The sequence below is a fragment of the Danio rerio genome, chromosome 8 (genome assembly GCF_052040795.2).
Source record: "Danio rerio strain M-AB ecotype USA chromosome 8, GRCz13ab, whole genome shotgun sequence".
NCBI classification, from domain to species: domain Eukaryota; kingdom Metazoa; phylum Chordata; class Actinopteri; order Cypriniformes; family Danionidae; genus Danio; species Danio rerio.
In genome coordinates, this window is record NC_141028.1 from 41,818,382 (window position 1) to 41,832,820 (window position 14,439).

General features: G+C 39.9%; 1 protein-coding gene and 1 long non-coding RNA gene across 4 annotated transcripts in view; one reads left to right on the forward strand and one right to left on the reverse strand.

Moving 5' to 3' along the window:
• Positions 1–14,439, forward strand: part of csf1b (colony stimulating factor 1b (macrophage)) — a 73,373-nt gene that overhangs the window by 17,097 nt on the left and 41,837 nt on the right. The window contains exons 6-7 of one of the 3 annotated variants that reach the window (XR_015497281.1): positions 128–1,354; positions 1,758–2,099. The exons of 1 other annotated variant lie outside the window; for it this stretch is intronic. Coding sequence is in view for 1 of the 2 variants with exons in the window: in NM_001080076.2 (NP_001073545.2) it covers positions 128–264 (137 nt within the window). In the remaining variant the exon portion in view is untranslated. 3 annotated transcript variants of the gene reach the window in all.
• On the reverse strand, positions 685–8,460 carry LOC147842787 (uncharacterized). The gene is made up of 2 exons (XR_015498285.1): positions 6,016–8,460; positions 685–4,301 (listed from the first exon to the last, which is right to left on the reverse strand). It is a non-coding gene; the product is annotated as an uncharacterized LOC147842787 (long non-coding RNA).

Here is a 14,439-nt window from a genome sequence, read left to right on the forward strand (position 1 = left end):
AAAAGATAAACTAGTAGGGCTGTAGGCAAAATTCTAATGATTTTCAAAGAAGCACACACACATGCACACACACACACAGACACATGCCTCCAGCAATGATTAAAGCCACATGTTTGTCCTTTGAAAGAGGCTGCGGTAGGATTATTCGGGCAAGATCCTCAGGGGTCCTCCGGCGCTGATTTCTACAGGCTGGGCTTCATTGTGGTCACCATCTGTGGAGGATTTCTTGTTCTTCTCACTGCCTACTGCCTCCTAGAGAGAAAGGTATGCCATTCCTTCCACAAACGTAGACATAAACGTCATGTGAGAATATCTCTTTGTGTTCAAAACATTTCATGCACACAATATGGTTTAATACGGTAAGTTTCCATATGGTGAAACAAGCAATGACCACGCAAATCAAATGGATTTGATCATTTTAATATGCATAAAGCTGCATGTTGTGGTGCCTTTGTTGATATATTTTGATGACAGGTAATGACAAACCTTTTCCAATGTCATTTCAAAGAGTTGGCAGGATTGTCTTACAATGAAAGACCTCCAGCCAGCACAATGAGCTTCACTTCAATCTGCTTTTGATTTGTGATTTGTGAGTGTCTACAGCACTCGTGGTTCTTATAGGAATTGGGTTGAGCTCTTAATATAGAATAAAGATAAATTGGCAAAATATACTGATTTGATGCATTTTTGAAAACTTTTTTTTAGTAATTAAAGCCAAATTTTAATAATAAGTTCTTTAAGGTAAATTAAGATACCTTGAAACATAGTTTTATTTATTGTGTTGATGAAATGTAACAGGAAGACAGGGCTGGACATATTCAGGTGCTCAATACAAGGCAAAAATAGAAAAGTGCACTCACCACATGGTTTTACCTACTTTTACTATATCTTCTTTGGAACTTTGCTTCCACAGATTCAAACCCGAATGCTCAGCATAGCTTATCTTCACAACTGTAGCAGTAGCAAGCAAACTGATCATGGCAGAAAGGTTTTCCATGCAGACATATATACAGTGCATCTGAAAAGTATTCATATAGTGCTTGACTTTTTCCAAACTTTTTTGTTACAGCCTTATTCCAAATGGATTAAATTTATTGATTTACTCGAAATTCTACACAATAAAGATTTTTTTGAAATTGTTGCAAATTTATTAAAAAAAAAAAAAAAAAAAATGAAAATCCCATGTGCATAAGCATTTACAGCCTTTGCCTATGAAGCTCAGGTACATCAGTTGCTACTGATCATTCTTGAGATGTTTCAGCAGCTTAATGTAAGTTCACCTGTGGTAAATTCAGTTGATTGGACATGATTTAAAAAGGCATACACTTGTCTATATAAGGTCCCAGGGTTGACTGTGCATGTCAAAGCACAAACCCAGCATGAAGACAAAAGAATTGTCTGTAGACCTCCGAGACGGGATTGTCTTAAGGCACAATGCTAAGAAAGGTTACAAAAAAATTCTGCTGCTCTGAAAGTTCCAATGAGCACAGTGTTTGGAACCACCAGGACTCTTCCTAGTGCTGGCCGGCCATCTAAGCTGAGTGATCTGGGGAACAAGGCACTGCTCATCACCAGGCTACCATACCTACAGTGAAGCATGGTGGTGGCAGCATCATGCTGTGGGGATGATGACCTCAGACCTAAATCCTATTGAAAATCTCTGAAGAGGTCTGAAAATGACTGTACACCGGCGCCTCCCATCCAACCTGATAGAGCTTGAGAGGTACTGCAAAAGGAATGAGCAAAAATTAGCAAAGACAGGTGTGCCAAGCTTGTAGCATCATATTCAAAGAGACTTGAGGTTATAACTGCTGCCAAAGGTGCATCAACAAAGTATTGAGCAAAGGCTAGGAATACTTATGTACATAGGGTTTTTCAGTTTTTTTTTTCTTTTTTTATGTATTTGCAACAATTTCAAAAAAATCTTTTTTTTTCACATTATCATTATATTATTGTAGTATTATGTGTAGAGTTTTGAGAAAATAAATTAGTTTAATCAATTTTGGAATAAGGCTGTAACATGAAAAATTTGGAAAAAGAGAAGCTCTATGAATACTTTCCAGATGCACTGTAAGTAAAGCAAATGTATTCTATTAAAAGTGAATTAGATTTACTTCATTCAATAAGTAAATTGTTCTCTGATATCCATATTGTAGGTTTGTGAGTTAGCCAAGTTAAAAAAAGCAGAAAAGATTTTATATGCTCATTTATTACCCCAGAAATTACCTCTAGAACAAGGGTGTCAAACTCAGTTCCGGGAAGGCCGCAGCCCTGCAGAGTTTAGCTTTAATTAAACACACCTGAGCCTTCAGGCTTGTTTGACACCTACAGATAATTGTTGGAGCTGGGCTGGAACTGCAACCTCAAATTAGAAAAAGTTGAGACAGCATGTAAAATGCAAATAAAAATTAAGTACTGATTTCTAAATTTACTTTGACTTGTATTTCATTGCATACTATACAACAAAGATTAAATGTGTTCCTCATGATTTTATTTCTTTATTTGGTTGTCTTGTTGAATGCATGGGCGTCCCTGTAAAAAGATTTCTTGTAGACAGCATATTGTTCTCCAATATCTCTATGTAGTTTTCAGCATCAATGGTGCCATCACAGAAGTGCAAGTTACATTTGCCAAGGGCACTGACACAACCCTATTCCATGACAGACCCTTGCTTTTGGACTTGTTGCTGGTAAAAGTCTGAATAATCCTTTTCTTCTTTGGTCAGGAGCATACAGTGTCTATTTCTCCCCAAAAATACCTTAAGTACTGATTTATCTGACCATAGTACACGTTTCCACTGTGTGATTTTCCATCCCAGATGTTTCTGAACCCAGAAAAGTTGACGGTGCTTCTGGACACTGTTAACATAGGGTTTCATTTTGGCGCAGTACAGTTTTTGCTGGGATTTGCAGATGCAACTAAATATTGTGGTACTTCACAAATTGGTGATAGCTGGCAGAATGTGCGCTAACAAAGTGGGCATACCAACAACGTAATGGGCCAAGCACCCGGCTCCTCTACCCCAAGTCAGGTGTTGAGGGCCTCGGAGGAACTCTTTAGGGTTTTCCAGATAGTGAAATAACTAGCAGAGTGGAAATAAGTATTATCATGTTGTAATGAGAGAAGCTGTGCCCAGAGGAGAACTTGCTCATGTCCTAGTTGAAAGGATGAGGTGGCAAAGCACTGTGCATGTTCAACTGACCTGAAAACTGTGCTAAAAATCCGATCATCAAAATAGTGAAAATGCAGATGCCCGCGAGGTGAAAAGAAGGTAGGGCACCTTATGCAAGCTTTGTGAAACCCCATGATGACCAGGACAACTCAAAGGGGAGTACCTTGAACTGTCATGAGCCCCTTTCACACATACAGACCTTTCTGGAAAATTGCCGGCAATTTTCCGGAAAGGTTGTATGTGTGAACAGGTCCTTTTTGAAAATACCGGTAAATTCGTTCTGGCTATTTTCCGGAAAGAGAAGTTGTAACATTACTGGCAATTTGCCGGAATGCTGCGCTGTGTGAATGCAGAAGGAAGATTGCCGGAATAAGCGCGTGCACGTTTAGAACGTGCTGACGTGAGACGTCTGCTTTAGCCAATCTGAACAGTCAGACGCATTTACGTCCATGCGGTTTAAGAGAATGAAAGCCTTTGAATATTTTTCCAGACACATTTAGCTGCTAGAAGTTAGTCAGATCACGTTTATATATTCTTCTTAATGCCAACTGTGTAAATAATCATCGATGAGATGCTTATGATAAGCCGTTGTTTGTTTACCTTCAAGCTTTGCGTGTACCTGTGAAACAGCCTGTGAACGCTTGCACACGCGCATATTATGAACATCTCGAAATGCGAAAGTGATCCTGTGAAAGTTGTTCACAATATTGATCATCCACAGAGTTTGTAATTTAGTCAAATGTTTACAAATACAAGCGCAGCCGTTTAAAGCTTATTTGTGGTGAATGATGTCAGAATTTACCGGTATTTTGGAATGGATGTGTGAATGCTCTTTTCCGGAAAATTTCCGTAGCGTCCTCGCCTGTGTGAACAGCGCTTTTTTGAATATAACGGTAAAGTCGTTCCGGAAATTTTCCAGATATTTACCGGTATCACTGTGTGAAAGGGGCTATGGTTTAGCCTCCGAGCACACACTAAAGAAACGTTTTGTGAAAAGGGATAAACAAGAAACGAAAGTGAGCAGGTCTACAGCTACAAACAATCCAAAGCTAAACGCATTGGGGGAGGCACTTCTTTCCTGCAAAGCCAGGGATGGCTTTCTTGGACCAATGTGTGGCCATCGTTTTCCCTGTAAGAATCAGCTCTTTGGTTTAAATCATGTTTAAACTTTGGGGATTCGAATCAAAGATTCGAACATGATTCACATAGAATTATTTAAAGCTTACACTTAACTTTAGTATTTGTCCAGCAAATAGAACGTTTAGTGTAAAGCAATCCTGTATTATATTATTACGTGGCCAACAATAACAATATAAAAACAGTATCTAATTATTTAATAAGCAAGGTAGCAGTATCTGAAGCTGAGGCATTAACTTATAAAGCTCACAACACACCAACACGGATCTTAAAACTAAACAAAAGTTTATTGCTACTCTATAACACAAAGTACTAATCTACGTAAAACAAACAAACGCACATACATACACACACGCACAAGCAGTTTGAGGAGTTTTGGCTGAGTGGATTTAACTTCTAGCCTTTGCTAAGTTCTTAGCATTGCAACCTGAGAGAAACCATAAAAGCAGAGAATTTTGCTATTCTTTACTACTTAAACATAATTCACACCAGATTCAGTAATGGGTAGAAACCTTGTTTGTGCTACTTGCGTTCTGATGTAATTTTGGTTTCCTTGACTGGTCCAAAGGGAAATCCCGGCGAAGCTGATTGGTCAGCGTAGCAACTTCAGTGACGTGATGGAATTCCCTTGTCGGTGAAGAGGGGTTTCCTTAGTCGGTTGCTAGGGATACGGATGTTGGACAAGGCGGCGTTCGAAGTCCTTCCTGGGTTCCTGTAGTTAGACTGAGTTTCAGAGTTTGGATGTGTTGACCCGATGGCTTGTTGTTGAAGCGGTTGCACAAGCAGATCGGGGGTCGAGCCGGCAGCAAGTGAAGGTCGCGGTCTGCTCCGTGATGTAACGAGGCTTCCGGCGAGGCGATGTAACGGCCACAGCACGAGAAGAGCGACGTCCGGGCAGCGACGGCGGTGACGACTGGCAAAGATGACCGGCAAAAGACGACGATGAAATTCCTTTTTCAAAGTTTTATAGGCTTTGGTAGAGGCTGGGTCTACACAATACTTGTCCAATCAGAGAAGGTGCGGGGTGGAGTCACACCCCAATTCTGCCCTCTAGGAGGCCGGGTTGACACCTGGTGTGGGTGCTGCTTTGATAGCACAGTGGTTAAAATAAAGTCTTATAACGTCAACACTTTTCATAGTATGGTTTCTTCATATAAACCAATGCATTTAAAATGTTCCTAGCTTTCAATCGATACCAAACATAAAGTATTTCACAAACATTCTGTAGATTTCATTTGTCACTGAGGGCTATTACTCAAGAACTATCTATAACAGTTTTGTTAAACACATGGAACATGTACACACAAAAACCTACAGAAACATAAAGTAAACATACATTACTCAAATAAACTGTTTTACTTAAATGTCCATTAAACTTTGGAAGCGTTTCTGATTGCTTCTGTGTCTGCCTGAGAATGTGTATTCCTTGCAGACGCCAAAGGGCAAGCGAACCAAAAGGTACTTCTCAAAAACCGGTTTGGTGGGTTTTTGATTGTAGAGCCTCTTATTGTTTTAGGGTGTAAAGTTAATTAACACGCAACTGTGATGTTGACTGGCTAGGTACCCTGTGGATTTGCCTTTTGCTGGGTGCCTGTGGATTGCTTTGAAAATGAAATCAATCTCAGACTCGTAGGCACCAACCAATCTTTTAAGGATAACATGGTCCGTGGCTTGTTCGGTTCTGGAACGATCCGTTGACTCCCCACATCCCCAAGGCATGGACGGCCAACTTAGGGTTTATAAGAGCCACCGTGCAGAGCTCATGCATCAAGCCTGGGGAAAAACTGCCTCAGCAGTGTGGGCTCTGGCCATGAGAGACACAGATAACCCAAACATCTTGGATAGGGGTCTCGGCTTACCCCTCCAGGTGGATGGCTTCATACCCGCTGACCGCCTTGCCTTCAGGGAAGTTGAGGGTGGAAATGCACAAAGATCAGAAGGAGAAAAGCACCGTCTATCCCTCTGTGAGCTCACTGTGTAACCCCAGGAAGAAGAGAATGGAGGCTGGGAGGATTTTACTTCTCATGTTAGCCCCCACGTTACACACCTCTAGAGGGTGAGGACCCTCTAGAGGCCACCTCTGGACCCACCGCTTAAGCTACCCAGGAAAGCACAGTCAACGACTTCAGATCATTTGAACATGACAGCCCACCCTTCGATGCTACGATGGACATTTGATCTCAGAAGCATGGTCATCCCAGAGGACGAGCCCCCACAAACACTTGAAGCTTGGAAAAGGCATGCTGTGGAGGAGTGGGGGGGGGGGGGGGTCTGAAGGCCCAGAAGTGACAGATAGGCCCCCACTGTGATCCTCAGATCTGCCCAAGTGTGAGCTGCAATCTCAGCGGTGCAACTGACATGGCCCCGCAGTGAAAGTGTGAGCTATCCATGAGCATTGCATCAAAATGCTGGAATCCCAGACATGTGATGCAGCACTCGTGTCCATCATCTGGAGATCCGAACCACCACATATAGTTTAACTGTTTCACCTCTAGTGAAATGCTCAGTTTTTCTACTTACAAAGTCAGCCATGTAAATAGCAAATGCACCATGGCGCGACAACTGTCTCTTAACATGAAATGGGAGATGAGATTCTGATTGGTTTATTCTCAAAACACACCTAAAACTCATTAAGAAAATAAGCTCAACCCTGTAAGACCATGCGCCACAGCGCAAATCGTATTTCTCCGTCCCTAAAATAGCAAAAGTGGATTCAGACATGCCCTTACTGCTTGGATTGATCGTTAAAATAAAGCCCTTCATGTCTAAATAATTAACATCATCTTTTTTTCACATTATAAATTCCTGATCCTTTGCATTATATTTTTATCCATATTAACCCAGTATAAAAACTATTAATGTTCTTCAATATTTATCTAACAATCAATTTATATGAAGACTACAGTATATATAATATGCATGGTAAAACTATTAAACAGTATAAATTATGTACTAGGAACTCGTTGGAAACAAAAATAAACACCATTGCATAACGTGTTCAAAGGTATTTAATTGCTTTAATACTAACTGTCCAAACATTGAAAAAAAGCAAATGATTGATAGTTTTTTTTCCGCAGTATTAAATTGAAAGATCAGAGATGTACAGTTCACCATGGTCGGAGGTGGACAAAAGACTTTAACCCCATTTTAATGTCAGATTTGAAAAAGCAACATGTCTATTGTTTTACCTGTGATCCGATCGACCAAAACGCTTCTTATTACCCAGTATAAACATGACAATAAACCTGACATCAGTCATATTTACATCGTGGACTCCCCCTGTCCCATCAACGTAAGCCAATCCCATGGTTACCTTAAATAAAAAAGCCGATGGTTCGCGATCAGTGGACGAAAATGCCGCACACTGCAGCATGCGCAATGACAGAATAGATTGACTGAAGAAAAAAGTCATTCAAATTGCACACTGACAAAATAATATAGATTGTGCAATGAAACACAATAAAACAAAAGTAATGAGCCCAATTTAAATGTAAGAAGTAGAAAGTACAGATATTTGTGTAAAAATGTAAGAAGTAAATGTAAAAAGTTGTCAAAAAAATAGTGGAGTAAAGTACTAACACCAAAAAATCTACTTAAGTACAGTATTTGTACTTCATTACTTTCCATTTCTGCAACTACCCATGTTGCATTCCCAGTCTGAAGGGGAACAGCTTAAAAGTTGATACAGTCCACCAAAATTCTAAAATCACCCTTCAAATAAAATGTTATGGTCTACTAATGCTTGAAAAGGGCCAGAATGTAAATGTAAGGCTTTATCGTGTTAATAAGATGCAAAAAATTGTGTGCTCATGTTTCACATTAAGGAAATCACTTTATTTTTTTTTAAATAAATCTTACTTTGATTATATACAGCTACTCAGCTAACAGGAAAACAACTGACATATTTCCTAGTGCCTTTGAAAGGCCATCCCTCAAGTGACATCAATTGGTCATGTGTCATAATGTGCTGTGATTCGTGGATTGGCTCCATGTCAGGCCTGTACAAGCATGCGCTTTTGTGCTGTTTAAAAAGTCAGTCAACCTCATGCCCGCTCTCTAAAATAACATCTGACAAGTGTCTGTAACGAGTGAAAATGGAGTGCGGCTCCTTTAAGAGAGATCGCTTTGTGTGTGCATGTATGTGTGTGTGTCAACAGTCTGTAGATGCGTGTAACACGAGAAGCGCATGTGCGCGAGAACAATGTTTATTTTTATTTTTCTCTGATGCTCAGATTAGGTTACTTTCTGTAATATACAGCGATGCTGTTGACAAAAGAATAAATCACTAGATGTGGGATTCGACCTGTGTGTGCCTTGATTGATTTTTCTGCTGCTACACAAGTTAGGTGAGCTCTCCTGTATTTTTTTAACTCAACGCGTTACACAGCGTCTTTCACGTATATTCGGAATATGCATGTGTAAGTAATTTGAATCGTTCACATATCTTTTGCGACTTCATTATTTGAGATGTAGAACGAGGGAAATCTGCTTAGAGAGAAACACTACACAGTCGAACATGCATAGAGAGATGCTGCACGTGCTGGTGAAGTGTGTGTGTGTGTGTGTGTGTTTACAGCGGTTTGACTGATAAATATGAATTTGTAGCTAAATCGTTAGAGGTGCCAAACAGCATTTCCCATTGTTTACATCTTTGCTACAGCATATAATTATGGCTAGACACTGTACATGTCATGATCAATTTTAACAAACAAACACTAATAGGGTTGTGAGTCCATAGCTTTTGCTTATCGGAGCTGCTCCTTTAAGGAGATTTTAACCGAATCCAGCCCTGAACTGGGAGAGATTTTGGAAGCTGTGTTTTGTCAAATCATGCTTGCTATGTATTTTATAATTCTCTGGAACATAATTAATATTGAACTGTAAGCAATTCTGTCTTTGGTTCATGTCTTTTGGAAGCCTAAATACAGAAACAGAAGAAGCTCTGTGGAAATAGCAGGACGATATTTTCTCCCTCTGCTGCGCAGTATGTGTGCACGGTAAAAGTATGTTTGTGATCTTACAAGGGCGGGAAGTATTTTTTGTAGTCCCCAAAATTTGTTCATTGTAGGCTTTGCTAAGCTAACTCTGTAAAAACCAAGGCTCCCTTTGCATTGATTTTTGAGCATTTTACAATCAGAGATGCTGTTTATGTTTACACAGCTACATTACACATCAACTAAAGTTTAAAATATGATATCATAGAGGACCACCCCTTTAATAATAGTCTTTGCATTATAGTCAAGTCTACCATCAAAAATATCCCTTTCACTTTAATTGACTGATTTATTGGTGAATGAATAATGATTTTTAGCTATTAATTGAGTTGTCTTGGTTAAATGTGTACAAGATGCAGCTGGCCCAGGCAATTCAGAATTCAGCTGCTTATGAAAACCAGCCCTACAGCTTGAAGCTACTATCACCTTCCTAAAATTCTATGTAGATTTCATCTTTACAGGTTTTGCTCCACAGAAAGGACTGAATTCTGCCTTAAAAGTTTATTATCTTCCTCTTCATCTTTTGCCACTGTTGAATTGATCCACTGTGATGTTTCCTTGAAATTAATGTGCACTTTTAGTTTACTTAATATTAATAAATTAATAAATAAATAACTTATCAAAGTGTTATAATTATAGTATTATAGGGTTAAAATTTAACAAGATAATTAAGTGATTAATGAAGTGTTAATTGATATACTGTTGAATATTATTAGCCCCCCTTTGATTTTCTTTTTCCTTTTTAAATATTTCCCAAATGCTGTTTAACAGAGCAAGGAAATTTTCACAGTATGTCTAATAACATTCTTTCATCTGGAGAACGTCTTATTTCATTAATTTTGGCTAGAATAAACAATAGTATCTGGATGCAGCCTTCATGATGCAAGCTGAGATTGCATCACTCAGCGATGCAATGTCAGACATAACGCACTCAAATCGAGCTAGGGATGTCACTGTGACGGGTAGGGTTAGGGGTGGGGTTAGATGAGCCCATTAAAAAGCATTGGATGCAGCCCAGATTGCACTGTACCAGGTCTGCAGCCAGACCCCTCTTAGAATAAAAGCAGTTATTATTTTTTAAACACCATTTATGATCAAATTTATTAGCCCCTTAAAGCTATTTTTCCGATAGTCAACAGAACAAACCTTCATTATACAATTACCCTAACCTGCCTAGTTAACCTAACCTAGTTACGCCTTTAAATGTCACTTTAAGCTGTATAGAAGTGTCTTGAAAAATATTTTTCAAGATTCAGATTCCATGTGGGCCTACTTATATTCTAACTGCTTTCATTTATTCCATTCTTTTTTTTTTTGCTGAATATTATTGTAAACAATCATAATATTGTATTATCATTCATAAAACATACAGTAAAAACAAATATTTTCTCTAGTAAATATTATAACAAAAAATAACAAGTCTAATATATCCACATGTATCCGAATAATGTAGCTACTAGCTAACAATGTTTATAAATTATACTATATATAACACACCTGTCTCATCTGCCTCTGAGCTAAAATACCTGAATGGTCTCCATCACTGCTCTTATCAAATGTCTAGTCTGCATCATTCTTATGGTCACTAAAACCCATCTCATCCTTCTTTCTTCTTTCACTTATGATAGAACATGGTGGTCCTCACTACACTGTTCCCTGTATTGATATCTATTCAAAAGTAGTATTGCCATCGAAATTAGATTTTATCCATGATGCAAATGCCGTTAACACATGACTAATCAACATTATATTACTAGTATTCATGTTTTTATTGTTACAACTTAAAAGTTCACAGCTGACCTTGCTAGCTAGCTAATCCATTGCATTATTGTACATTCCTCTATTGCACAGTGTTGCCATTTGGCAACACATACATTTGATCGATTTACAAAATAAGTAATTTGAATAAATCTTTTTTGAGTTGTGCATATGTCATCATAACTTACTAATGGTGGATTCAGATTTTTGTGCAGATCTGACATCATTTGATCCTTTTTATTGATGTTTACATTTGCATTCAATCAAGTCAGTCAAAAATCAAGCTGCAGAAAAACACTGCATGTCATGTGACTTTACCAAACCACATTATTGGCTATGCTAAGGTCTTCTCTTTCCAAAAAAAATAAATAAATAAATAAATAAAAAAAAGAACATTGGTCTTATAAACAGTGGCAGGGAAAATAACCATAAATCCGCTTGTCAGGTGTGACGTCATGCAAAGTGGCTTCTGGGTCCAAGCGCTCTATGAAACTGTATGGGGAGACTTATGAAATGGTAATAATAAACGTTTACAAAGCACTGTAATACTTTCGAAAATCACAATCACATTGTATATATCCATGGCTAATATTCGATGGCCAGAAAGTGATTAATTTTTTTTATAAATTGTTACAATTGTAATATTTGTGATGCAGCAAGCCCAGAGATTGTTGTGTACACTATGAATTGATATAAAATTCACTTTAATGTGTGATATGAATAAAAAGTGATCATAAACGAATATTTTCCAAGTGGCAGCCTAGACCCGGAAACAGTATTACATACATCACCAACACGTCACCACTTAACAAGCGGATTGCATGTTGCCACCATGCGGTAGAAGGTTAGGTAAATTGCAGTATATGTATCCACTTAGGTGTAGACTTACAAACAGTTCTCACCAGTGCAAAGCAAATACATTAATAATTTGAATAAATATAAATTATACAAATCAGCTGCTTTATTTATAAAAACGTCCTGTGAAAAGTTGGCAATGAAAATGAAAGGATTTGTAGAACTTCCATAAGTGTATTCAAATTAAGCTACCATATCAAGTTCTTTTTACCCCCAAATCCGGGTTAGTTTGACTAGTATGAATGCTCCATACCATGCCCAGGCATGATTTAGTAGGCCAGCCCTGGTAAAGTTTGAAGAGGGCCAGAGCATGGTTTGATTGGGGTTAAGGATGGTACCCATGCAAAAAAGACAGATTTTTAAGGGACCACATGTAATTATATATTCTTTAAAATTGTATATAATAGATTAGATTATATATTATATATTTAAATCTCATTACTACCTGTCAATGAACAAGAACTGTCATAGTTTATCAAAGATGCAAACCCTTTTCCTCATTTCAGCTGCCACCTTCAGCAAACCTCATATTACATGCAGCATGCTGACATTTAAGAACGCCAAAAGCAGTGGATCTGCAGCTAAATATTCTGCAAAGAGTCATTGCATCTCAAATTACTAAAAATAATACACAACAAAATAATTAAAAAAAACTGCATTATATTGAGAGAGAATGCTTGCTCTGGTAGTCTCTTAAAGGTTCCTGATTTGATCATTCTTGCACAGGGAGAGACAGTAAATACGTTTAAATGGACACCAATAGTCCAATTTAATATGATTAAGAGAATACTCTGATTAAGAGTCTACCAGTCTACCATGTAAACAGCGGTTTTTGATTAATCTGATTTAGGTCATAATCAAACTAAACAGAAATCGAATTAAGACATGGAGTATGCCGGTATTATTGAAGTGCAGCACAGACATGTAAATCAAACTCTTACCATTGTATAGGATATTGGCTGCATTTTGCTACATGATATTCCATACACACACGGCTGTTATTCTCTGCACTTACTGAGTCAGTGAAGGACCACAGATACCTGCATTTTAAAATGTGGAGTTTTTCCCATACAGCGTGTGGTATCAGTTTCCATTAAAACTACACTCTTCCAGCAGTTCATACTCGCATCCAATATCTTGTTTGTCACAGGGGGCATGCATGAAATGTTCCTGAATGAAAGTGAAAGTGCCAAACTGCAGTTAAAGTCAACAAATTACGATGCAATGGCGTTAATCAAATTATGTGCTATAACATGTAAAACAGTTTTATTTTCATAGTGTTTTTTCCCCCAGTGATTTAATTTCCTCCCCCTCATGTTTCTTCCTAATGGACACCATCTACACCCCTGGTTTTCTCATCTTCATGTTGAAGCAGGGGGAAAACAGCCTCGAGGACCATACAGACAGTTTCCTGTTCCTGGCACAACAATCCAGCTGGCCGGGCAACATGCTCTGCGGGTTCTTAAACTCCAACTTGAACACTGCTTGCAGAGCACGGTCGTCTGAAGATGGTTCTCGGGGCAGTCTCGTTGCCTATGTGGAGTAGACACTGTCGAGGAACCAAGCATTATTTGATGTCAGTGCCACTTCAGACTTAGCGACCAGCCCAACCACTATCTGCAGGGAGCATACGCCAGAGCCCACCGCAGACAGAGAACCACCCCCGGTGTGTGAGCCATCGCCATTGAAAGCGACAGAGCTTAACACCACAGAGCAGGAAGAGCTCAACCAGCCGTCTGACTAGGTGTGTAAGCCGGCAACAATGCTGAATGTGGGAGTCCTGGTGGACATCGAGGGACAGAGCGAGAGTTCCCGGCTTCCCGCCCACCGACCTACTGCAGAGGGTGAGCAGGCCCTGGACCCTAATTTGCTGCTCATTGACTTCTGGAGCGAAGTCAAGCCCCTTCCGCTGTTCCCAGACAGCCCTCCAGCCCTGTTCATCCCCGAAGTATCCCACCCAAACCCGCACTATTCACCTCTGTTGATGTCAACCACAACCATTCTGCCTGCTCCAGTACTGCTCCAGTCAGCCAGTCCCCCTGCTCGCTCTTCAGTCTCATGTGTGGAGGTATCCCTGAGGGCCTGCCTACCTGTTTTGCCGGCCAGAGGTTATCACCTGACGTCATCTCCTCCACCCTCCGAGCTACGACTCCGCCTCGGCCCTTTGACCCAATGGCTCCACGCTGGCTCTCTTCTCCCTCATCTCCTCCATAGACCGTCGGCCCACCGGCTCCACCAGGCTCCTTCGTCCCCCCGGCTTCGCCTTGGTCAGTCGTTGCCCTGACTCGCTGTGCCTCCTCTCTCCATCCTGCCAGCTTTATTGAGCTCCTCCTTCCCTCCAGCTTTGCCTCGGTCCTCTATCGCTCTAGCTTCACCGCAGGCATCCAGACCTGTGTCGTCGATTTGGTCGAGTGAGTCGTTCGCTCCATCTCGGTCCTCCAGATCCTCAGCATAACCTTCGCCCTCCACCTCCAGCTGCGGCCTCTCCCACAGTCGGCCCCCTGAAGTCAGCGACCACTCCTC